Below are 27,026 nucleotides of genomic sequence, written 5' to 3'. Positions count from 1 at the left end.
TTAGTTCTGGAAGTCTCTGCCGGCATGGCTTTTTTTTTCCCCCCTATTCTTGTCATGCCAGAAGTTGCATATTTCTGGCAAAATGTTCATTACTGGCAAAGGGTGAGCAAGAAATCCTTTGCCAGAGAATTAAGCAAGCAGAAGTCTGTCAAAACAAATATTCTAGTTTGAAAATACAGTCCTGCGGGGGAAGGGGGAGGGGTGGATATCGGAGGAGGCCAGGGCATGTTCTAAGGCTGTGTATTTATTTCATAAGAATTCTGTGTTCTGAAAGACTGTTGCTTGTAGGAATGCTAGAGGAAGCAAGACTGTGGTACATTAAATGTACTGATTAGGAAGGATGGGTTTTCTGGGAATTTGGGGTTCGCTTTTGTGTTTGGAAATTCAGCTCATATGATGGCAGCCTTTGCTAAGAGTAAAACATTTTGATAAGAAGTAAGCTTTTTAATTTTATTCAAGAGACATTTAACAAAACTTATGTTTACATGGAAAAGCTCTCCAACTGAGGATATTAAACATGTATAAACAGCCATGCGCATAAACACATGGTCTACTTCATAAGCATTTATTTGGCTGGAAAATGCTAACTTTAATATAATTTCAGTCTTAAAAGTATTGGCTGATTGATTCAAAAAGGGAAAACTTGGTTTTTCTTTCCCCTAACTTTTCCCCTCTACTTCTTCCTTGTTACCTTAAAAATTTCATTTTATGGAAGACTAAAATTATAGATTGGATAAATGCAAGGTTTTTAGATTTTTTTGCTATGTAGTTTCTTAAAGCTACTATTATAGAAGTTGTTCTTCTAGCTGGAGAAACAGTGTGGCATTTTTGCTTTCCACTGGGATGGGAGTGGGGGCTAATCATATTAAACCTCAAGAATGAAAACCATTGCATGCAAAAGTGGATTTTGAGGATTTCCTGACCACATATCTGTATACAGCTGACATCATTTTTTGAAAGAATTTTTAAAACAAAATATATTGCATTGTGCAATGTTGAAGTAAATGATCATGATAGGATATATTAGTAATAAAAAATAATAGTAATAAAATACAAACCAGTTTATTCTTATCTCCTTTTGGTGAATTTTAGACTTGCTACCCTAAGCAATTCAAGGAACACATGCCTTCTTCCAGAGCAGTGGGAGGAAACCTTCCTGTTCTTTGATCCTCCGATTTGATATACTTTAGTTACTGGAAGAGACATTAATTAATGTAAAATTTCTTTAATTTTAGTAATTCAAATGAATAAAATGTTTCTTAGGGTTTGAAAAGATCATGGTGCACCATTGGAATTTGCCTTTAGTAAATGTAACATTTGTTTTCTAAAGAATTATAACAACATACTTAAATTCCAGAACAGTAAGCAAAATAGCTTAAGTTCACTGACTTGAAAAAACATTCTTTTATACTGCACGGTTCTAAAATAAATACTTAAAAGAAACAGAGAGCAGGCCATTCTATCTTGGATTTCATTTTCCTTCAGATAGAACAGCTAGAACAAACATTCTTGCTAGTTAACATTGCCTGTGTTTTTATGCAGTTAATAACTGACCTGTCAATCACGCCCTATATAAATACGGTAGTTGAATGCTTTCTGCTTTAGAAGCACTTTTATTTACAAGAGCTGCCAGCCAAGATTTCCAAAGGACTCCACGGGCTGTTTGCTTTGATCTGTTTTGAGGGCTGGTCTCTTTATACCTGTTGGTTTGCTATTTATGATACCTTTGTGTAATCAGGTATGGGGAGAGCAGATGTGCAGAATAAACACGTCTTAAGGAAACCAGGGCTCAAGAGAAATCATGTAATTATGCACCAACAACTTTAAAAAGAGAGAGAGAATATTTTCTTGAATCAACTCAGTTGCTGTTTTGACAAGAAAACAGATGTTATGGTATTCACCCCAGAGAAGGAAAAGATTCTCTCTTAAATCTGTTTATAATGAATGGAGGTGGTGTGTGTATCCCCACCCTTCAAAGGGTACTCTCCTTTAAATTTGTAAATTGCTAAGATGTTGCAGCTCTTCTCAGTTGACTTTTACCTTTGACCTTTTTTCATTTGCTCCTTCCCTAGGAAATGTTTACCACATGTCTCTATCCAAATAATTGTCTTTCTGTGGGAATAGTTACCTTTGCATTTTCAACAGCAAATGCCTTTTAATGTTTGAGACTGGTTTCAAAAAAGGATGGCTTTTTGTTGTTGTGTGTTTTTATGATATGGTTTTGGGGTTCCTGCTTCTCCCCACTTGCCCCCATCCCTGTACTTAGGGGACCTGAAAACCAAATTTATCTTTGCATCCCCACAATGCCAAACATCGTGCCTCTAATAGCATAAGGGTTCAGTGAATGAAAGAATGGCTGAAATTAAGAGAAACCAAAGCCCCTTTCGTCTTGTTTCCAAAACGAACTACTGAGTTTAGTTCCTTCCATCTTTCGATTAAATGTTGCCTTAATAATATTATGTATATTATATTTACTGCTTTTCTTTAGGAATCTGAACATTTGAATATATTGGGGAGGTTGTTAACTTTATTTTACTTTGAAATTAAAAAGGTACTTCTACCTTTTTTGAATTAAAAATTTTGCCATCACTTTGTAGTGCTTTTGGGGATAAGACTTAGAGATTTTTAGGCACTTGGAGTTGTTCATCCTACTGCACTGGGAAATTCTCTTTATACTTTTCATACTGATTTTACTGACCTTTTTGGTCAGCAACTTTCCCTTTTGTGACACTGGTGTGAATCTTAGATTTTCTGTGGAAGAGCGCCTGAACACGTCCCAAGGTTTAGAAAGCAGGTCTTTTGTTAACCAGAGTTTTCTCCTTGCTTTGTTGGTGCTCAGAAAACTTTGAAAATCCAGTGTCTGTAACTGGTACTATTGCTGTTTGGTTCCTTGTTTACATAATTTTTAAATGCTAGTATCTATATGATAATGATTATAGTATTAATGTGTCAAGTATAAAATGTAGCCCCAAATACCTTTGGTTCAGCAGCCTCCCCCAGATAATCACCTCCCAGAGTAAAATTATTTCGTAAACTTTCAGGTAGATTAAAGCCTGGCTTTAAACTCTGTGTTCCCTTTACCCAGCTTATGGGGGTCAAAGGTGGTAAAGCCCTGGGGTTGCCTGGAGCCAGCACAAGCCAGTGCAGTCATGCTGCCTTTGTTGAGGCAAGAGCCTCTAAGAGGTATGAAACTGCCAAAATTACATTTGAGCATCTTTGGGCCTTTGATTGTAGAACCTTTGTTGGAAGTTAAGTGGTACAGGGCAGCCCAAGATCAGGCCAGAGAAGCAAGTAGGAGTAAACTCGGGTCGGCCATGCCTCATACACCAGGGTAGAGACAGCCTCGCCAATGTGATGCACACAGGAACAGTTTTGAAAGCCCGTGGTCCTGCTTACTTGGCAGATTAGCAGAGAGAAAGTCCCCTCCAGTATTTTCATTTTACATTCATCTAAGGCTCAAACCTGTTATTAAGATTTCTGAACAAAGGCCCTATTAACATACACCATCCAGATTGATGACTAACAGCTCTTCCTTCTAGGTACGTAAGGAAATCTGTAACACTTAAAGCAAAATAAAGACCCTAGTCAGGTTGGGGGTGGGTGAAGTAAGGTAGTGGGCGTAGTAAAGGAATAGTTTTGCCTTTCAAAGTCACTTTTCAGTGCTGTTTAAAATGGACTTTTCAGGGGCACCTGGGTGGCTCAGTCAGTTAAACATCTGCCTTTGGCTCAGGTAGTGCTTCCAGGGTCCTGAGATTGAGCCCCACATCAGGCTCCCTGCTCCGTGTAGAACCTGCTTTTCCCTCTCCCTCTGCCTACTGCTCCCTCTGCTTGTTCTCTCTCTCTCTCTCCCCCGCCCTTCTATCAAATAAATAAATAAATAAAATCTTTAAAAATAAAATAAAGTTAAATGGACCTTTCAATGGTTGCTGCATTTTCTCAACTATGCGTGATTTACTGAATAATCTTAGCACAGTGATAGGATTTTACTCAAATATCTACGAAAATATACTGTTTTTTAAACTTTCAAACATTGTTTAGAAAAATTCTTTTTTTAATTCTTTTGTATGGGCAATGTAGACTTATGTGAAAATGTTTAGGACAAACCCAAACACAATTCATCATGTTACTCATTTGCCAAAACTTTAAGCCGCTTTCCAGTATTTGAGAAATATGGTTTAAATTCACTAGCTTGGCATTCAGGGCCTTCCACAGACCAGCCTATTCTCTTCCACAGGAGACTTTTTGTTCCAGCCCTTTCCACTGCCCCAGGCAGGCCTCACACATCTCTGCCTCAGCAGAGTCCTCACGCTATCCCCTTCTCCTGCACACACTCTCTTCCTCCTCCCTCAAACTCTTTACTCCCCAGAAACAGTGAATCCTGACCATGCTGCAAGGCCAAGGCTCACTCAGACTAGTTTAGGACCTCTCTTCCTCTGCTTTCTTAAATCTGTCAGCCTCCTGGCTGCCTCGCTTCTTGTGAAACTAGCCTTCCCCGAACATTCCTCTGTAGGTTCTCCCTTCTTCAGCTTCTGGAGCAAGGTCATACCACTTCTTTGGCTCCTGCCATGCCAGTCCTTCAATCATAGTTTGTTTTTGTTTTTCCATGGATTTCTGTCTTGTTTTTTAAACTTGAGCTTTTAAGTTCTGTGAGGCTTAGAATTGTAACTTATATGTGCTAGAGTCTTCCAGAGCACTTAGCCCAGTACTTAATACATGTTTGTCAGTTGGTTGATTGATTGGTGCACGTCGCAGGCCCAGGGCTTGACATATTTGCAGTCTGTGAAGACAGCAAGCTATTTTCAGAACCACTGGGTACCTTTGTACCAGGTTTATTTTTTGGCTCATGCTTGGTATTGGAGATGTTAGGCCTAGTTCTGTCCAGAAAATCTATTTTCCAAATCTTTGCATCAACAAAATGGTGTTATAGTCACACCCTGGGGCAGTTTGACGCCAGTATTGCCAACTCTTTCTTATGCTGACTCGTGGACCCTGTTGAGTGTTCCTCAGATCTCATTTCAGCTTTCTGGGTTACTTTTATTTTTAATTAAAGGAAAGCTTATGTCTAAGCCCTTTCTTCAACCAAAGGCAAGTGAATATTCATTAAATGTTTACTTTCTTGATTTTAATTCACTTTAGCAAGTGATAACTCAGGTGGGATTATGCCCTGACAGAGATCTGACAGGGTCCTTGTTCGTGGCAGTTATTGACTTTTCCAGTATTAACCTTTTTGATATAGCATGAAGCCAGCATTCTGGTGTGTGCACCATATAAGGCACTGGCTTTCTTTTAATTTTGTGTTTTGAGTTTGAGGAAGATGCCTACTCTGCCAAGTAGGGACTTTTGAGACTTCAGTGCTTAACTCATTTGATCTGAAAATTACTGGTAAAATTACCACTTTTGCTAAGTATTAAACCAAGTCTTGGAATAGTGAGTGCCCTGGTGTGACTGACACAGCATGCTTTGAGGCTTCTGAAAGCTCAGGCCAGGCTTGAAGAAGAGGTTTTAATGTACCAGTAGGAACCCATGCTCACGGAGGTCAGTCCTTCACATCTGTGTAGCGCTTTTTGACACTCCTGCCACTTACTCATTAACAGATATCTTTTGAGCATTAGCTAGGAACTAGGCATTGTGCTGGGTGGCTATGATGATGAGCAATCACCAGATATTTTACTTCTCTGTTATTTTGAATTTTAATTTCTAGTCTGTTTCCTCTTACTAACATGTCAGCTCCTTGGGGATGGGCTATGTCTCCAGCATTTATAGCAGTCCCTGACATATAGCAGAAGCCCAGTAAACCTTTATCAGCGTTTGGATGAAGTTCTACAGTGAGGCAAGTTGGCATTGCTATAAGAGCACATGGAAGGTACATGTAACCTGGCTTGGGCAAATCAAGGAAGACATCCCAGAGCAAGAAAGATAATGGCTGAACAGAAGGATACACAGTATTTAGCTAGGAGGCCCCTGGGTGGCTCAGTGGTTGAGCGTCTGTCTTTGGCTGAGATCATAATCCTGGGGTCCTGGGTTTGAGTCTCGCGTCAGGCTCGCTGTAGGGAGTCTGCTTCTCCCTCTGCCTATGTCTCTGCCCCTATCTCTCTCTCATGTGTTTCTCATGAATAAATAAGTAAAATTTAAAAAAAAAAAAAAAAAGAAAGAAAGATACCATGGAGTATCTTTACATTACAAAAAAAAAAATTAGCTGGGAAAGAAGAGGTGAGTTAGGTGGGAGACTACTCTGGTGCAAAAGTCTAGAGGTGACACGAGCCATCACAAAATAGGATTGCTGTGTAGAGTACAAGGGAGGGGGGCAGGAGGTGAGGTAGGGTCTTTGTCAGCCAACTTGAGGATGTGGGAGCAAGGAAAGCATTTTGAGCACGGATACAACAGGACTAGATTTGTTTCAGTTTGATCATTTTCACTGTGGTGAAGAGAACACACTACGGTAGCTGAATTGGAAATGAAAGCTGAAGACTGGGAGATCAATTTGTTGGAATAGTTTTGTTTGTCAGGATAATATAGACTGGTGGTACTCAGACTTACGGATTTTATGAACCAGCAAACTTCTTTTTTAAATATTGAGGCTCAACATAATAGAGTTGCTGACCTTTTCATTTTGTTAAGTAGAGACATTAAGCAAGCAAACAAAAACCACCTATCAGTATCATTTCATAAAGTAAAGGACATATCCACAAATCTACATACCCCACTCACACAGGAGAATCTCAAATAAACGTTAGCTATCTAAATGGAATATATTTAGCTTGATGAAAAACTTACTAAATGGCCCTGTTTTGTCCCCCTTCTCCCTTTTCCCCATGATTGGGCACGTATGTGATCTGATATTTGTAAACCGGTGATCAAGCCTAGGAAAAAATGTTGGCAGTCTGAGTTAGAGTAACGACTATGGTGATGGGAAGACCACAGTTGAGAGAAAGAAGGTGGAATCAGTAGAAGTCAGTGATTTCAAAGTGCTTTCAGATCTCTTACCTCATTTGATCCTATGGTAGCTGTGTGAGGTGGTTAGGTGTAATTATCCCCACTTCACAGATGAGGAAGCTGAGACCCAGAAGTCAGGTGACAAGTCACATCTGGTAACAACCCCCTGAAGTGGGACTCTGGATGCATGGCTCCTACACTCTGCCCTTTTGGGTTTGCTCAGATTTCAGGGAAGAAAGGAAAAGGAATCATGGGCTCCCTGTGAGTCATGTCTTTTAGGACAAAACATATGATATAGTCCATTCTTAGGATAAAACAATATTTCGCAGATGACTCTTTGATTCATCCTCATTTCACAACATCATCCATTACCAATCCATGAACTTGAGTAACCCTATTTAAATTAGGCCAGAGAAGACTAAGAGGCTTCTTTGGCTGTATTTTCATTTTTATCCTGTGTTACCCTTTGTCCTTTCTATAAATAAGCCTTGGCCACACTATTTATGGGATTTTGTGGAGGGGGAGACAGTGAGGAGGTAATGCTCTATGTGTATATAAGGATATTTATCTCCTACCACCTGGTTTGCTATGTTTATTTCCCCCTTTTGTTCTTTAGTATGCTTGCAGATTAAAGTAATTTAGTGCTACCTAAATTCCAAAAAGACTGGGACACACTTTATAAGGGACTTCCTCTTGTTGAAGGGCAAAGAAAGGAAGTGGAAGTAAATAAAAACAAAATTGGGCTTAAATGGGGGAAAAAATGAAGCAATAACAATTTGAATCGGACAAAAGGAAAAAATGTATTAGAAAATATTTGCGGGTAGTTCCCTGTAAATGGCGTTATAAACAACATTTTTGGTGTACAGTCATAAAATCCTCTGACCTATGAAACACCAATTTAATGGTATCAATTAAAAAGAAGAGGGAATGCCAAAATTTACATATGAAAACTATCACTGACTTTTCCTTCAATTAGTTGTTTTTATTTAGGCTTTATATCAATCATTTTGTAGGCTGCCTGGTTTCTGACAAATTTGGAGACTCTCTGTAAAACTATTAGAGTGACTTTAAATTATTTCTGTACAGACTCAACTGCTAGCCAGTCTATTGTAATCACAAATGATCAGATGAGAAATGTGGTATTCTTTTCCAAGATGAAATATATTTTTTGAAGCATCTGCAGCTATTTCTGTATATTCCATTATGGAAGTGTTTATTTTTGCTACTAGAGTGAATACATCAAAAACAAATAGTGTTTTCTGAGAATGTGTGAGTGGAAGAGTGTGAGAGCAACATTGGGTACTGTCATTGCCTCACACATATCGTGTGTGTGTGTGTGTGTGTGTATGAGAGAGAGAGAGAGAGAGAGAGAGAGAGTTTGTTTAGACACCCAAACCATGTTTTTTCTACCAGTGTGGATTCACCCATTTCATTTTATAGCTTTCTTTCTCGCCTTTGGCTCTTACATATATAATTTAGTGTATGATTACTGTTAAGTATAGGTGTTAACACATTTAAAATATTACATATATTTTTTATGTGAAACCCAAATTTCACCCCTATTTTCAAATGCCTCCGCTTAATGTATTTTTAAAGACTTATTTGTATAGCAAGAATGAAAATGACCTATGTTCTCTGGTACTCTTGGATCTTAGGATCTCAGAGTATGTTGACTTTAGTGGTAATTTATACCGATCTCCTCTTTGTTCCTTTCATCTCTCTTTAAAGTGGGGAGAGAAACAAAGAGGGTGAGGTAGCAGGATCCAAGGCCTAAGAACAATGCACATATAATTTGTTAAGAAGGTACAATGTTAAATTTGCCCACATATTATCTCATTCCTCACAATAACTCCACAGAATAGGAACTATTATTCCCAATTTATAGAAAACAAAACAGAAGACTCAGCAGGGTTGGACAAATCACTCAAGGTTACACTTATAAGTAGTACTGATCTGCTCTGGCTGATTCCAAAACTTTGCTCTTTCTGTATATTTTATTTCCTCATTCCCACTCCACCACAGAGTAAATAATAAATGGGACATGGTTTTAAATTTTACTGTATGATGTAGTAGCAGCCTTTTCTAAAATATGATGCTGTGCATATTATTTAAAAAAAATATGTTGCCTTTGGAAATAGGCTTAGTTTAGGAAGATAAAGAATATTTGAACTGGGTCACATGGGTGGCTCAGTTAAGTGTTCGAGTCTTGATTTTGGCTCAGGTCATGATCACAGGGTCATGGATTCTAGCCCTGCATTGTCTTCTGTGCTCAGCAGGGAGTCTGCTTGAGATTCTGTCTCTCTTTCTCCCTCTGCCTCCTCCTTCCCCATGCTCTCTCAGAATCTCTAAAATAAATAAATAAATCTTAAGAAAAAGAATTTTTTTTTAAGATTTATTTATTTATTAATGAGAGACACATACACACACAGAGGCAGAGACACAGGCAGAGGGAGAAGCAGGCTCCATGCAGGGAGCCCGACGTGGGACTCGATCCCGGGTCTCCAAGATCACGTCCTGGGCTGAAGGCGGTGCTAAACCGCTGCACCACCCGGGCTGCCCCAAGAAAGAATATTTGAACTGCCTTAGTTTATGGTCATATTATTACCTTTGTTAGAACTCATGGCATTATTTTACTTTAATTTTTAAAAAAGATTTTATTTATCTATTTGATTTTAGTATATGTGCTGCCGAAGCGAGCACTGTTTATCTATTTGAGAGAGAATGCACATGAGTGAGAGAATACAAGCAGTGGGCGTGGCAGGCAGAAGGAGAAGGAGAAACAGACTCCCTACTGAGCAGGGAGCCTGATGTGGGACTCGATCTCATGACCCTGAGATTATGACCTGAGCTGAAGGTAACCACTTAACTGACTGAGCCACCCAGGTCCCCTGGTAATATTTTACTTTAAATGTGATTATATAATTGAGATGGCTTAATTTTGGGGAGTTGCACACATTTTTAAGACTTTTCTTAGAGGTATTTATATACTTCAAATATTTACTGGGAAGTATCTTTGCAAGGTTAGGTAAAACATTTTACCAAACTCCTAGCTTCAACGGGCCTCTGTTGGGAAAAGTTAAATAGCACTGTAGAGCAGTCTTCTGGCATTCAAGCAGTTCCTCTGCTCAAATAACGGTGAATATAATTGATGGTCTTAGTAATAAGGTCATAAAGTCAAAAAGAGTTACCACAATGTGGTCAACATTTTGACCATAAGGAACAGTATGTAAAAGTTGGTTAGCTGAAAGGGTTTCCTGCCTCCTTAATAACTATTGTGTCTCTATTTCTTTAGAGTCATAGCCGAGTTGGAAAGAAGGGAAAATTTTTTTAAGTAGAACATTTTGTGTTTAGAATTGGTGTTCTTTAAATTCATAGAATGAAAAGCTTCTGTGGATGAATATAAACCAGACATAGCCTTTGAATAAAAATACCTTTCTGCTATGTTGCTTATTCACAGTGGTCTTCATTTGTGCCTTCTTGTTGACCTGTCTGTAACCCTTATTTGACACATTACCGAATTTCATGTTTCTGTTTTTAACTGGTAGAATTTCTCGTTGCATTAGAGTATGTGTACGTGTGTATTTGTGTGACAGGGAGAGAAATACTACAACCATTCCAAGAAACAGCCGCCATCTAAAATTACAATCAGTATGAGAAAAAGAATAGAGCTTCTTTAAAAAAAAAAAAAAGACGAATTAAATAGAAGCAGACATAATATAGGGACCAGAAGAAAACTTAAAAAGGTTAATATTCTCAGAGAAATAAGATGAAATTGATTACATGAACTACACGAATTAAGAACAGAATGGTATCTTAAAAAGGAGCAACCAGAGAATAAGAAAGAGCTCCAGAAATTTAAAAGTATGATAACCCAAATAAGATTTCGGTACATAGGTTGGAAGACAGAGTAAATAACTCTTTCAAAGGTCAAACTAAAGAGAGCAAGAGGGATGGAATGTGGAAGAGAAAAAAAATAAGAAAACTAGAAGATTATTTCAAGCAGTTCACATCCAGCTTATAGAAGAGCTGAGAAAATTGAGAGCAGGAAATTGTCAAAGGAATAATAGCACAGGAAAATTTCCTGAAAGTAAAGGACATGAGTTCTAGTACAATGAATGGAAAACAATCCACACCACACATCATCATGCAATGTCTTAAATTTTGTAGGGGAAAAGAACCTCAAATAGTTAACATTTAGAGAATTAAGAATCAAAATGGCATCAGACTTAGAAGACAGAAGTTAATGGAACCTTCAGAATTACCTTCAAAATTCTGACAGCATGTGATTTCCTTCTTCTTATTTTGTGTTCAGCCAGACTATTGATCCAATGTGGAAATAAAATAATTGAATGTACTCTTATTTGAAACATTTTTTAAAAATTAAGAATAAGGAAAACTAGATTTTTTTCTTTCTACTTCCAGAACACAAATGAGTGAAGGCACCTAAATATTTTATAAAGAGCAAGTTCCTAAACAACATTTGTTCAACACACCAATGTCTGCACTCCTCCCAAACAACTTTGTATATTGAATGTATAATTTTAACATTTTTTATATGTGTGTAGGAAAGGTTTAGAATGGGGCAGGGTGAAATTTCTTTTACTACTTACTCTGTATATTATCTGATTTTTTAAAAAATGAGTATACATTAATTGTAATCAATAGAATATAATTTAGAAGAGAGGAAGAAAAGAGACATGACTTATTCCTTCATTTATTTTTAAAAATATGGGAAGTGCATGCTATGTCTGTCTCCTCTACTAGGTTCTGTAGGAGATACAGTTGAAGTAGCAAACACAGCCTCAGCCTTTGAAGGATTTTGGGTCTGGCTGTTAAGGGGAAACACGCATGGAAGGGAATGGCTCCCAGCCGTGTTGAAAGTCTGCCTCTGTGTGATCTCAATGTACAGGCTACTCTCAGGGCCAAGCAGATGGCTTTCCAGGGTCTGCAAAGAGATGGCAGCCTACTTACTTCAGAGTACTTTTAAAAAACCAGCATTCGTGAGAACACCAAACACAGGACCCTGATCTTGGAATGTCTAATTTAATAACTTTCATTTGCATTTCTATAGAAACCAACATGCTTCCTGCTGCCAACCCCAGGAGCCAGAGGTTAGGGTTTTTAATAATAATAACAATAATGAGTTATACTTATTCCAGATTAGTTTTCTGGCTTTCCAAAAAACAAATGGCTAAGATGTCCAAAATGTTCCTATCACAACTCTGCCAAGTGCTGGCTTCTCCTCTCTGTCTGGAGATCCAGCCAATCTGTTGAAAATTATCCTTTTTTTTTTTTTTTTTTTTTTGAGTACTTCCAGGCAGTTCAGAAAGACTAAATCCTACAGGCTGAGATGGACAGCCACAAATGGAGACTCTTTTCCATACTTCTGCAGCAGAGGAAAATGACACTTTGTGTTCTGAGTCTTATTTCATTTCTTCTAAGTTCAAATTTGGGAAAATGTACACCGGATATCACATCATACCTAGTTGTGGACAACACTGTGTATTAATTGGGAGTATAACATTTGCCTGGTGACTCTTTTTTTGTTTTTGTTTTCCTTGTAAATAAGCCTTGGCCTAAGTGTTCACAAACTTACAGAAACATGGATTCAGTGGGGGAAAAGAAGCATTGAGCCTAAATAAGAATAAGTCCATACTCTCTTTTCTGGTTTGATTTGCATGAGATTTAGAGGGGCTTTGTTTTTATTTTAGTTTTTGTTTTGGGGGGTGTGTGGAAGGTGGTTAGAGGTATTATAATGAATTAGTAAGATTCTCTTAATTTAAATACAGAGAGACTTGAAACTTATTAGACCAAATGGAAGATCAGTGGTCCCATGATCTCCAAAATACTTTTGTAAGAGCAGATGGATAGATTTTTTAAAGATTAGTTTAGTTGGCATTTTACCTGCTCATCTACTCCCTTTAAAGTCAGTGGATGGGCCTGGCTCAGTGCATGGGAGTAGAAGCTCAGGTTGGGAACTATAATCTAACGTGACCAGGCTGATCGACAGCAGTAGAGAGATCGCTATCTGACCCAATCATGGGACATGTACTCCTGTGAAAACTGGCCTATCTGGGCCACATTGTCCTCTGCTCATTAAGTGGATGCCTCACACAGGGATGGTTGGGTTCCCTGTGTAATAAAACTTTGAAAAGTCTGGTGGCTAGATTGGGGAGCAAGAGAATTGGGTTCTAGTCCTACACTTTCCCCCTAGACTGTATTTTGATTTTGGGAGACTCCCATAATTCCTCTGGGCATCATTTTCCTCATCTGTGAGATTAAATGATCAGAATAGTAGATTTTTCTGAAAGTCCTTCTAGTTTGAATATGTTCCTTGAAGGTTGGGGCTATATTGGCACCTTTCCTTTGCTTTAATAATACAAATTGGCAAATTAATACCAGCCTTAGTGAAAATGTCTATAGGGTTTGGAGTAGGATATTGAAACAGTTCATTGAACAAAAGCATTATAGGAATAGAAACCAAAAAACTTATTTTGAAATATTGGACCTAATGCTAAATTAGCATTAGCATTGTTAACACATAAAAAAAAAACTAGGTGGTTTTTTGCTAGTGTTTTGGATGAAGCAGCTTTAGCACTATTTGAACTGTTTGCATGTTTAGTGCATGTTCTTGACTAGGGTTTTAATACTTACACGATGCTCTTCAAAATTATCTAGTAAGAATTTTTTTCAGCTCTGCACACATCTTTATAGAGTCAGGGGATAGGACCCCCTATGGTTGAAGAGAGGATAGCCCATGGTTAATTGGGGCAAGATTTGTGGAGGGAGTTCTGAGAAAAACATTAAAAGGCAGCAGGTATTTACAGAGCGCCTCCTAGGTGTTGGCACCATTTTACGTGTTGGGATTGGAGCAGAAACAAGACAGCTTTCAGTTTCAAGGAGCAACTTCCTAGTGAGAGGAGACGGACTTGAAAACATGTTTAATAAAACAAGAGTTTTTGTATGGAATGGTGAGCAGTGGTGGATGGAGTGTGCTTCTTTAGCTAGAGAGGTTGGAACAATGGGGATAATAGGAAGGGAGGAGGTAAGGAATGTGGACTTTGTCTTGCAAAACCTTCAAACTCTAAAGTGTACCTCTTGAGTTCATGGAGGTGTATCTCAGGGCCTATGCTTGCTAAGGATGAGGAGGAGGCCAAGTGTGATCACTCACCTCACAACCCAGCTTCAACCAGAAAGAACAATTTTGGCTCTGTTTTTTTTTGTTTTAAATATTGGGATTATATTTGAAAATAGTGCGTTGCTTTAAAGATTTGAAAACAACTGCCTGGGAATAAACCAGTTATGTCATTCTTGCCTGTTAGTGTCTTAGCTCTTATGTTTTGGCCACTGTGATAAAAAGGCAAAATACCACCCCCCCCCCCCCCCAACAAAGTCCCAATCCCTGGAACCTAGAAATACTACCTTGTAAAAACAAGAGCTCTGTGTCGATGTTGATTCAATTAAGGCTCTTACAGTGGAGTGATTATCTTGGATTGTTTGGGTGGACTCTAGTGCAATCACCGATAAGGTGAAGGCAGGGTGAGGTCTGAGAGACAGAAGAGAACACAGTGTGACCACAGAGGCAGAGATTAGAGCTATAGAGCTACAGGCCAAGAAAGGCCAGCAGCCACCAGAAGCTAGAAGAGACGAGAATCAGGTTCTCCTCTAGAGCCTCTGGAGGTGCCCCGCTGGCACTTTGATTTTGGACTATTTTTTTTTTTTTTTAATAATTTTTTAAGACTTTATTTATTTTAGTGGGGGAAAGGCTGAGGGAGAGAGAGAATCCCAAGCAGGCTGCATACCCAGCGTGGAGCCCAACACACTGCTCAGTCCCACAACCTTGAGACCATGACCTGAGCTAAAGTCAAGAGTCAGATGCCTAACTGAGCCACCCAGGTGCCCCAAGACTTTATTTTTAAGTAACCTCTACAATGAACATGGGGCTTGAATTTACAATCCTGAGATTAAGAGTTGCATACTCTCTCTACTGACTGAGCCAGCCAGACTTCCCTAGACCATCGATATTGTTTTAGATTTCTGGCTTCTAGAGCTGAGAGAAAATAAATATAGTAGTTAGGATAGATTGTCTCTTCCTTGATACCAGCATCCCTTTTATTCAGTATTACCTTTTCCACAGAGTCTAACTTGGTCGCTTGAGTATCATAGCTGTGTTTTAGTTACCTGTTGCTGCATAACAAACACCTTAAAATTTAGTGGCTTAAAGTAACAACTCATTATTTCTCACAGTTCTGTAGGTTGACTAGGTTCAGCTGGTTCACCTTCACCACGTGGTGTCATCTGGGATCACTCAGGTGAATATCTGAGACCTCAGCTGGGACTGGAATGACCAAGATGGTTTCACAATCACATGTCTGGAACCTCAACAGGGAGCAGAAATGATGGGTGTGGGGGGTAGAGAGGGGGCGGCTCGTGAGGCCTCTCTCTAGCAGAGTAGTCAAGTCTGGAACACTGTGAATGCGTAAGCTGCCATGCCTCTTGAAGCCTAAGGCAGAACTGGCACAGCATCACTTCCTCTGCCTTCTGTTGATCAAAGAAGTCATAGGCTAAACCAGAGTCAGAGGGAAAGGAAATAGATCCTACCTCTTGAAGGGAGGGAGGCATGCTACCCTATAGCAAGGGTAGTAGGAGTTATTTTTGGCCTTCTTTGCAAACAGTCTACCCTAAGCTGTTTAGAAAATGATTCTCGAATTAACTATTGGAGATGGACTGATTGTGAGATTTTATAGATGACAGGATTTAAAAAGAAACATTCTCTAAGAAACAAATTTCTGAGGTAAAAAAATCCATATAAGCTGCCCAAATAGGACCTTGCACACATGAGGAATTCAGGAGATGCATGTTTACTGACCATCTGGCTGTGTAATGAGTAGAAATGTATGTCCAGGGTCACCCTTGGGCCAATAATTTCTACAAGGAGAGTAGCAGGGCATTTCCAGAACCAAGAGTTGCCACTTCTCTCCATGGGTTAGTATGGTGATGGCTGATTTTGTGATTTGAGAGATTCTCCACCTGGAAAGCCGCTCCCAAAGGGAAGGATTTGGAAAACTTTCAGGAAGTTCAAGAATGTCATAGCTCTCTACGGAGGATCCGGGGGAAGATGATATTGGCAGGAGACCTGGTCGGAGTCGGTGCTCTTAGAATAGAGACTCTGAAGAAGATGCTCTTCCTTTAACTTCCTTCATGGTTTGCCTGAAATTTAGTAAGAGGACTTCCTGATGGAACCATTGCCATAATCACAAGTGCTTGCTAAGTGTGAGATTCTGGCCATGGGGCCTCTGACATCTGTTCAGTCTAATCACTCATTCTTTTTAAATTACCACCACTCAATGGAGAAATGCTGGTGTCAGGCCCACTCACAGAGGTGGGGAGAGGATTCTAGGAACAAAGTCAGAGATGGATGGTCCTCCTGGTGGGGTTCCAAACCCAGATTTCTTTTTTATTAGTTCTTTCTGTTTTATTAGTTTGCATTTGCTCCTCCTTTGAAATGTATGTGTGCTTTGTCTTCTTTGTAGGTTTGTTTCCATTTCGGGGTACTGGTTTTCTTAAGATGCGTTAACTCTTTCTATCAGCAATCACTGTGGCAAGGAGACACAGGCCTGAAGCTGATTTCTCTCCTCTAGAGTGGTTTTATAGGCCAGAATCTGGGGAGTAGCTAGGTTTTAATAGTTTATTGGGTTCTCATTTGAAAAACCGACTAAAAACCTCCAGGCTTTTGCCTTCAGTGTTTGTTTTCATCTAATGAAACCAGGTTTATGGTGTTTGCTCCATGGCCTGTGAATAAGTCCTGTTTTGTGTTTTTTGTTTTTTTAAAACCAGGCACAAGCTATGCCTTTGCTGCTGTTTACTATGGAGTTCCCTCTTCTGCATGTTTTTGCTTGCCTTTCAAGCTTTCTCTCTTTATATCTTTGTACATTACTCTCTTGATTCCTGTTCCTGAGATGACTCAAAATGATAGGGGATCTGTATATAGGAATTGGGGGGGAAAAAGGAATTGGGGGGATACCTATTTTTACTTGTGACACCACAAAGCACGATCATTTTTTTTTTTTTTAATCAGGATGCTTTTGTTAAACTCAGAAGCATTTGCTTTCAGCATTTCAATATCCATATGTGTGGCAGATCTTAGGATGGGGTCTCTAAGAGAAATAGAATCTTGATTCAAATGAAGATTTTCCTAGGCTTTTAGATGGCAGGCAGGATTCAAAGACGGTCAAAATGATGAAAGCATAGATGCTCTCAAAAACTAGAGCATTACCATTACCTCGGCATTACCAAGATTAGATGTGGAATGTGCAAACCGAGGGAAGCTCCGAATGTGGCTGGGGTAGGGACGGCCTTCCATGCATGGCTTGGCCAGGCTGGGGACGAGTCATTCTGGGCCTGGTGTCTGGGTTAGGCCCCCGGACATATGTTCAAATGTAGGAAACACATGGAGAGTATACTGCACTGAAGCTACTGCATTCAAATGGGTCCAGATTGATATAGAACAGTGTTCTTGATAAGTGTAAAAAGCAGGGGGGGGGGGGCGGGAATATCTAAGGAGAAGAAACATGTAGATAGGCAGACATCGGAACAGACTGGCAGCCATCTTTAGGTGATGGGTTCATGGTGGTTTTCAGATTTTTCTTTGCAGTGTCCTTTATTATCTGATTTTTCCTCAGTAAACAAGTAGTGCTAGAATAATTTTTAAAAAGCTTTTAAGGGGTACCTGGGTGGTTACACATCTGCCTTTGGCCCAGGTCATGATCCCAGGGTCCTGGGATCAAGCCCCGCATCAGCTCCCTGCTCAGAGAGGAGTCTGCTTCTCCCTCTCCCTCTGCCCATCCCCATAACACCTTGTTCATGCTTGCTCTATCACTCTCAAATAAATAAATAAAATCTTAAAAAAAAAAAAAAAGCTTTTAAAATAAGACAGAATGGTGCTGGGCAGGCATTTTCATTCATTCAGTCAACCTCTGTTGCCTGCCAATTTTGTTCACAGACTTGGCTGGGCTCTGGGGGAGCCCACCACTGAATGGATCAGACATAGTGCCTTGGAGCTCACAGCCACTCTGTGCTGCTGGTGCTGGGCAAGTGGATTGCTTCAAGGAGCTTCTGTGTTTCCCCAAGGGCCTCTCCATGGGTTGGGCCTGCATAGTTCTTACCTGATGGGATGGGGAATAACTCACCTTTTGTAGAGTCTTGACAGTCCCAATGTTAAAGCTGCCTTATTCTCATTCTCTATCCTGGCTTGTTTGTTTTCACCTTTGTCTGTGTGTTTTATCCCATTCACAGTATTTGGTGGTCTCCTTTTGTCTTCCTTGAAGCTTAAATTTACAGAGATTCTGTTTTTCCTTTTTGGTTATCACTTCTTTTGTTTCCATAAAGTTGCAGGGCTAGTTTTTGGCCACATAGATAAACAGGTTTGAAATGCCTGTCACTGGAGAATTTACCCCCAGGGCTTGCTATATTTGTGGAGGTGACATATCAGCCTGTTTGCTTCTGTGGGTGAACTAGAATTGAACTATTTGTAAATCAGTGAGACAAGCTTTATATATTTGTGTTTAAGAAATTGCAACTATCAATTTATTAACTCGAATCAGGATTCTGAATGTCCTTAGATATAGCTAACGATTCACTTTAAGAAATTTTTAATTTGTTACCATCTTAGTCATAATTCCTTTTCTCCTTGATGAGGAGAAATTGTGTTGAAGTTGGATGGGTGGTTAGGTGTCAGTTGGGGGCGGGGGGGTACCAGTCACTGAGAATAGAAAAAAGGCTTAAGGCAGAGGTTAAGGTCATCTATATTAGGAATGTTTTTCCTCTCTGGCTAATCTTACCTATTCATTCATGGCCAGAATATTTACCAGTCAGCCAACGTTTATGCAAAATTGTGGTTTGTATCAAGAGTGATACAGGGAAGTATGAATATAATCCTTTCCCTATAGATATTTATGCTATAGTTGAGGTAAAAAGGTATTCAGTGAATGTCCATTGGGTCACCGTCTTTCTACCCTCTCTCTAGTCCGGATTATCTGCTCTTGTCATCTTTCTCTGCTGTTCAGAAACCTTCAGTGCCTGTAAGACGCAGGCTAAGCTGCTTAGTCTGGCATTGAAATTTCTAAAAACTTGTATGCCATCCTGCCTTTTCTATCTTGTCTTGTCACAAAGTCCTCTTTTCATCCAGCCAGTTTATCTACCCAGTTAGTTTCTGTAACTACATACTTTCTCCATGCTATTTTCTCTTCCTTTTAATCCATTCTTACCCAATTTTCCAAAACTCATCTTGGTCTCCCATGTTTCCCACACACCATTCCCTAACGTCTCCAACTGCCAGTGATATCTTTCCCAACTCTCCTGTTCTGGAAGCTTCAGTTATTTGATCCTTGAAGCAGTTTGCCTTACCTAGTTACAATCTATGCATATGCCTTGTGTTCCTAACCAGATCTTAATCCCCAAGAGCAGTGACTATCTCAAACTGTAGTGTCTTCTGTGCGATCTAGCACAGTGTTCAACATGAAGTATGTAGGTATTTAAAATATTTGCTGCTTTCCTGAGAAAACTATGATCAAGCTATAGTTTTTTGTTTTTTGTTTTTTTAAGATTTTATTTATTTAGGGACACCTGGGTGGCTCAGCGGTTGACCCTCTGCCTTTGGCTCAAGTCATGATCCTGGGGTCCTGGGACTGAGTCCTACATCTGGTTCACCTCACTGCAGGGAGCCTGCTTCTCCCTCTGCCTATGTCTCTGCCTCTCTCTCAATGTGTCTCTCATGAATAAATAAATAAAATCTTTTAAAAAATGTTTAAAAAAATAAAATAAAGCTATAGGTTACGGACCTATATGGGCAGTCCCAAACCTGTGAGCAGCCTATGCCTTTTGCTGTAGTTGAGAATCAAGAATGAGAAGTTTGGTTAAGCCCCTTAGATAATTCTGATATCTTCCTATGTGTTACCTCTTGAGGTAAGGTTTTATAAAACACAAGAATTGTTAATAGTGAATATCCTTCAGGCAGGACTCTGTACATATTTAGCCAAGTCTTTACTAGCCATTGGCTGATGCAGAAATGAGATGATGCTAATCTAGCAAGTACTCGGCTCTTCTCCATTTGCAGTGAATTGGAGCCCTGGCCAGAAATAGAGTTGACTTCTTTCTTTCTACCTTTCTTTCTTTAAGATTTTATTTATTTATTTATTCATTTAGCCCATGTCCCACCCACCTCCCTCCATCAACCCTCAGTTTGTTTTCTGTAGTTAAGAGTATTTTTGAGTTGACATTTTCTTAACAGTATTGAGGAGCCTGAGAATGCTAGAATAGAAGGCAACTCCTGTGTACTCAGAGTGCCTAAGCAAGGTCAAAATTCTCTGAAAATAATTTTGGTTTTTCTTAAACTCTGACAGATGCACAGTTGATGCTTCAAAGTCCTACACCATTAAGCATGGACACAATAACTTTAACAGAATATTTTTTTAAGATATAGCCAAAACTCACCAAATTATTAAGAACAAATCAATTCCTTAAAACATTTACTGAACGTTTAACTTTGAGTAACATACCTTCTTCATATGATGTGCAACATTAACTAGCAATAAATATCTGCTAAGGTAACTGAATAAGGTAATTCGCTGTTTGGGACAATTAGTTTTAATTCAATTAAGACAATGACTTTAATTTGAGAATAGTAGCTCCACAGCCCGTTTCTCTGGCAGTATTTGTGGTCAGCAGAGCCTGTTATTTATCAAGGCAATTTCTAGATCATGGTAATGCAATCACATGGTCTGCTTACATGAGAATAGTTAATCTCTCTAACACTACCAAGAGATATCAGACCATTTAGGAATGACTTACTGGAAATATGGATTCTTCAAGAAGGCATATCCACAGGCTTTATGGTATAGTTGGAGAGATTCTATATGCTATATGGACAAGTACATGCAGAGATCTCAGTATTGAATTCATACACAATTTTAAGTGACTCCACTAAAAATGGAAACTGATGTTCTTGACCAATTTTGCTTAGTGATACTAAAGAATGTAACAATGGCCTATAGTGGAATGGTTTTGTGATCTCCCTGTGTAAAACATTGACCCTGCAAAGCCCAGGTTTGCCATTTATTAACAAGGAAATTTACATTTCATTGTTTGTAACAGTAAGGTGATGACCAAAAGGCCTATCATTTGGGATCAAATCAATTATACTCAACATACAATGGATTACCCTTCAGCCATTAAATGGAAAGAAATAGAATGGTGTGCTTGATCCTGAAAGATTTCTCAGATACAGGTCAAATGAAAAATAAAATCAAGGAGCACAAAAAAGGGGGTGAGGCACAACCATATGTATAATATGTGTATTTGTGGGGAAAAGGAGTAAACTAAAAATACGTACTTGTATAAACAATTTTTTTAAAAGGAAAGCTGAGGTGCTTTTGCATAGTTGGCTATGAGGAGGGGCACTAGGAGATCTAATATGTGGGTTTTTTTTTTTAACGTTTGTGTTTGTTCTTTTTTCCACAAAAATATCTACTAATTTAAAAAGGAAATGAGCACATTTTTTTCATGAATGTCCAATAAATGTTCAATAGACCTGTAATTTAAAAGGAAGTAAAGACTTTCTCTTCTTTAAAAAAAAATTGGTTTACAAATGTGAAATAGGTACAAAAGAAAATTTATATAGTGTGTGTGAACTATAAAGAGTAACTATACAACCAATACCTTTAGATCTACCACCTAGTTAAGTAACAGAACATTTCTTTTGAAGCCCCTTATATATTCTTTCCTGATCCCATCCCCTTTCCTCTCCTCTTGGAGAAGTGATTGATTATTTTTGCCAATTTTGTTTTTATTTATTTCTTTGCTTTTCATTTTTTTATCACTTAAGTTTGTTTCTCTAAGCAATGTATTATTTAGTGGTGCATTATTGTAAACTTGCATAAAAAGATTATATTTTACATGTATTCTTCTTTAGCTTACTTTTTTCACTTAACATTATGTTCCTGTGTTAATACATCTGTAGTTCATTCAGATTTACTGCTCTACAGTACTCCATTGTGTGAGTGTACAGTTTATTCACTCTACTGTTGATGGACATATGGCTGCTATGCATATGCTTGTACAAGCTTTCTGGTGCCCACGTCCAAGAGTTTATTAGGCCATTTACCTAGAAATAGCATTTGTGAATCACTGGCTAAACATATCTGTGACTTTCAAGAAAATGCCAATTATTTTTTAAATTGTTGTAGTAATTTTTGTTTCCATCAGAAGTGTCTAAGAGTTACAATACTTCATATTATTGGACTTTTCAATCTTTGCCAGTTGATATAAAATGGTCTCTTAGTATGATTGAACATCTTCTGTTTATTGGTTGCTAATGTTTATTTTCTAGGGATTATATTTTTAATAGGTTTTATCCATTTTTATAAAATTCAGTTGTTTGTCTTTTACTGATTTCACTGGAGTTCTTCATATATTATAATACTAATTACGTAATTCTCAGTTACACGCATTACATATTTTCTCCTCATTTGTGGCTTGGCAAATAAAAACATTTACTTCCATCATTTTAAAACCTTTTTATTATGGGAATTTTTAACATATGTAAGAATGAAGAGGATAGTACAACTAACCCCTGCATATCCATCACTCAGCTTCCACAATTGTCAGCATCTTGCCAATCTTATTTTGTCCATTTCTTGTCTTCCCGAGGAGGTCACAGACATCATGTCATTTTTCCCGTAAATACCTCAGGATGCATGACTGATTTGATAAGAGAGTTTAAAAAGAAATAACCATCATGCTATTATCACTTGTAACAGAGTTAATAATTCCTTAACCTTCAGCTTTTCCCAATTGTCTTAGAAATATCTTTTTAAAATAGGCTTGTTAGAATCAAGATCCACATGTGTTTAGTCTTTTTTGACCTCATAAGTCTAAATCTCTTAGTGTCTTTTTTTTTTTTAAGATTTTCTTTATTTATTCATGAGAGAGACACAGAGAGAGAGAGAGAGAGAGAGAGGCAAAGACACAGGCAGAGGGAGAAGCAGGCTCCACGCAGGGAGCCCGATGTGGGACTCGATCCTGGGTTTCCTGGATCACACCCTGGGTGGAAGGCAGGCGCCAAACTGCTGAGCCACCCGGGCTGCCAGTCTCTTAGTGTCTTATTTCATAATGTTTGATACTCCTCCTCTGTCAAAAATACTTTGTACATGTATTATTTTGTGTTTTTATTTGTGCCTTTTTTGTGTGAGTAAAATTTTTTTAAAAATATTAACTGATGTAGTTGAATATATAAATTTTTCCTACTAGTTGATGCTTTGGGGGTCTTGTTTAATAAATTCTATTCTCTACAGTTTTCTAATGACTTTAGCAGTTTTACCTTTTACTTTTAAGTCTTGAATTAACTAGGATTTAATTCTGTATGTGGTGGGAGGTTGAGATCCAGTTTTAATTTTGTCTGTGTAGAAACCTAGTTATCAGAGCCCCTGAACTACATAGTACTGTCATCTACAGTACCAACTCTCTTATAAATCAGGTCCTCATGTATGTGTTCAATAGCCTACTTGTCACCATGATGTCCTAATTATTAAAGTTTTATAATATTTCTAGCTACCTGATTGAGTAAGTCCTCTATATTTGTTCTTCAAGATTATCTTTGCAACTCTTGGCCTTTGGTGCATCTATATACATTTTAGAATCTGCTTGTCCAGGGGCACCTGGGGCTCAGTTGATTAAGCATCCAACTCTTGATTTTGGCTCAGATCATGATCTCAGGGTCATGAGATCAAGCCCTGTGGTGGGCTCTGTGCTGGGCAGGAAGCCTGCTTGGCATTCTCTCCCTCCCTCTGTTCCCTGCTCCCAACTTGCTCATGTGCACTCTCTTTCTCTAAAAAAAAAAAAAGAATGAATCTGCTTGTCCAGTTACACACACAGACACACACACATAATTATTATTTTTATTGGAATTGCATTGAATTTGGTGAGAATTTCCTCGTTGTATTATCGAATCTTCTTATTTATAAACCTGGCACATCTTTCCTATTTAAGGCCTATATTTTTTTCTTACAGCATCTTCCTATTAAATTATGATATGCCAATGTAGAAGAGAAAGAGTCTTGCACCTGAAACTAATGTAACATTGTATGTCAACTATACTTCAATTAGAAATAATAAATTTTTAAAAGAAAAAGATAACCTTTGCCTCTACCTGACACCATACATAAAAATTAATTTGAGAGGAATCATGGACCTCAAGATAAAAGCTAAAACTATAAAACTCTTAGAAAAAAACAGAATAACTTTGTGATATTGGAGTAGGCAAAGATTTCTTAAGCCACAGAAAACATGAAATCTTAAAAAAAAAAAGGATCTAATTATTGGACTGACGACTTCTTCTCATGAAAAGACATTATTAGGAAAATAAATTGGCAAGCCACAAAAAAAGGTATATATAATGTACATGTATTGCAAAGAAAACAAGCAACCAAACATAAAAATGGGCAAACATTTTGAATAGATACTTCACAAAAGGCCATTTCAATAACCAAAGGACATAGTGTTTAATATCATCATTAGTCATCAAGAAAATGCAAATCAAAACCACAGAGATCTACCACTAGGATGGCTAACGTGGAAAAAAAGACAACTGCAAATGTTGGAAAGGACATAGAGCCTTAGAATTCTCATTTATTGTTGGTGGAAGTATAAAATGCTATAATTATTTTGGGAAACTCTCAGTTTCCTAAAATGTTAAACATACAGAAACTTTATTCTCAGATACTTAATTCAAGAGAAATTAAAACATGTCCACAAAAAACCTATGTAAGAATGTTCCTAGCAGCTTTATTCATAATAGCCTACAAATGGAAACAGCCCGAATCTGTCAAGAGGAGAATGGATAAACAAACTTATATATTCATACAATAGAATACTATTCAACCAAAAAAGAAACTATTGATACATAAGTAACATGGTTAAACTTTATGCTCAGTGAAAAAAAAGCCAGGTACAAAAAGTTATGTAATGGATTATTACATTTATATGAAATTCTAGAATAGACAAAAGGATATTGGAATAGAAATAAAATCAGTGGTTGCTTTGGGTATTGAGAGTTGACTGGGAAGGGGCACAAGGAAACTTTTCTGAGTCTTTATAGGAGTGGGTTACATTTGTGAAAACTGATTGACTGGATCTTATAAGAATTCAAGAGTAGTGTTTATAAAGATGGAAAGGTGATCCTCACAGATTATCAGCTAGGATTGAATATCCAGAACTGTATACACCAAATCTGTGCTTCTGATAACCATGCTCCAGACCAATGTTTTTCAACTAGGGACCATTTTGCCCCTCAGGATGCATTTGGCAACATCCAGAGACAGTTTTGATTGTTATAACTTGAGGGGAAAAGGTATATTATTGGCATTTGATGGGTAGAAGCCATGAAGGCTGCTAAACATCCTACAATCACATGAGAGTCCTCCACAGCAAAGAATTGTCTGGTCCAAAATATCACTGGTGCCAACTTGGGAGAAACCTTTTCTAGACCTGTTTTTATTATAGAAGCTGTCAGCATTAGCCAACCAGATGTTGACTATATTCATAGTCCAAATCAATTGTGGAAACTTGTCATTTGCACAAATATTTCTTCCCCAAGAGAATTTAATATCAAACATTTGCAAATATACATAATCTTAAATTTGGAGATAAAATTCCCTGTGTTAAAAGCATTTCCGAAATCAAAATTAACTATATTATTTCAATTGATTGTGAAATTATTAAGATGGTTTATTCTTAACTTTTTTTTCATTACATATTCAAGGAAATGACTTTGGCTATCTTCCTTTAAATAAAATAAATTAAAAAGGCCTTATTATTAGATTAGAGGAAATAAATGATAGTAATTTATTTTTCTTCCCTCTACAGAATGACAGGCAGCGAATTTTTTTCTCGTTTCCCAGAACTCTATCCCTTTCTTCTCCAACAGTTGGAAGCTGTAGCTAATACTGTGGACAGGTAAGAAGAGAATAGGGTGGGACGCAGTGAAATCAAGGAAGTGAATTACTTCATTAATTGAGATTTTTGCCTCCAGGCAACAGTTTTTAATCAACTCCTTCCTTGTAACATAGATGACTTTTTAAAAAGTGTTTAGTACATCATGTTGCCTGACTCTTTACAGTAGATTTGTACTTGAAAAGTTATATAAAATCCTGTTTGTTTTTGTTTTTGTTTAGAGGTGGGGGATGAAAAGAGGGAGAGAATCTTAAGCAGGCTTCACTTCCAGCACAGAGCCCCAGGACTCGGGGCTCTTAATGACTCTGAGATCAGATGCTAAGCTGAAATCAAGAGTGGGACACTTAAACGACTGAGCCACCATTTAGCCACCATTTTAGATGCCTCTAAAATCCTGAATTTTTTTTTTAAGATTTCATTTATTTATTCATGAGAGACACACAGAGAGAGAGGGAGAGACACAGGCAGAGGGAGAAGCAGGCTCCATACAGGGAGCCCGACATGGGACTCGATCCCAGGTCTTCAGGATCAGGCTCTGGGCTGAAGGTGGCGCTAAACCGCTGAACCACCCCGGCTGCCCAAAAATCCTGTTTTTATAATATATTTTTAAAATCCTTTTTTATATTGTTTTTTCAAATTTAACTCTGTTTTCAGTGAACATTTTTCAGAAATTAGCTTCTTAGAAGCACAAAAAGCATTTTCTTCCCATGATATTTAAAGATCTTTGTGTTTACCTACTGAGTTTGCTGTAACAAACAGCAGTCTTTTTTTTTCTTACTGGCTTGTTGCAGTTGACCATTGTGAGGGTAAGCAAATAGCCGGCAAACAGGTGACCAGAAATGGCACTGGCATACCTGACCCTGCAAACACAAAATACAGCTCTTCAGAAGGCTCCCAGTCAGATCAGGGCACATAGAAAAGTTTACCATTGTCCTTTCAATCACATCCTGTATCAACAGTAGAATTTTTAGAAAGGTGTGTTGGAACATGTGCTTTTTTTTTATTCTTCTAGCAATATTTGCACTTGATATGCACTTTATTAATAGGGAAGTAAAATAACATCAATGAATTTTATTTCTGCTTATGAT

At 38.2% G+C, this 27,026-nt stretch overlaps 1 protein-coding gene and 1 long non-coding RNA gene across 11 annotated transcripts in view; one reads left to right on the top strand and one right to left on the bottom strand.

Annotated features, from left to right (window-relative positions):
- The window catches only part of LOC144324043 (uncharacterized), a 32,531-nt gene extending 13,257 nt beyond the window's left edge, over positions 1 to 19,274 (bottom strand). For 2 of the 3 annotated variants that reach the window (XR_013389418.1, XR_013389420.1), the window contains exons 1-2: positions 18,123 to 19,183; positions 1,059 to 1,193 (exon numbers count right to left, since the gene is read on the bottom strand). This is a non-coding gene — a long non-coding RNA (uncharacterized LOC144324043). The other variant, XR_013389419.1, reaches the window with a different exon arrangement.
- The window catches only part of THADA (THADA armadillo repeat containing), a 332,898-nt gene that overhangs the window by 120,226 nt on the left and 185,646 nt on the right, over positions 1 to 27,026 (top strand). For 7 of the 8 annotated variants that reach the window (XM_077915220.1, XM_077915219.1, XM_077915217.1 and 4 more), the window contains one exon: positions 25,852 to 25,941. The exons of the other annotated variant lie outside the window; for it this stretch is intronic. In XM_077915220.1, the coding sequence (XP_077771346.1) occupies positions 25,852 to 25,941 (90 nt within the window). The remainder of the gene's footprint in view (positions 1 to 25,851; positions 25,942 to 27,026) is intronic. 8 annotated transcript variants of the gene reach the window in all.

Source organism: Canis aureus, chromosome 11 (assembly GCF_053574225.1).
Source record: "Canis aureus isolate CA01 chromosome 11, VMU_Caureus_v.1.0, whole genome shotgun sequence".
Lineage (NCBI taxonomy): Eukaryota > Metazoa > Chordata > Mammalia > Carnivora > Canidae > Canis > Canis aureus.
Note: the sequence above shows the minus strand (reverse complement) of the source record. Positions and strands in the feature narration are given on the sequence as shown.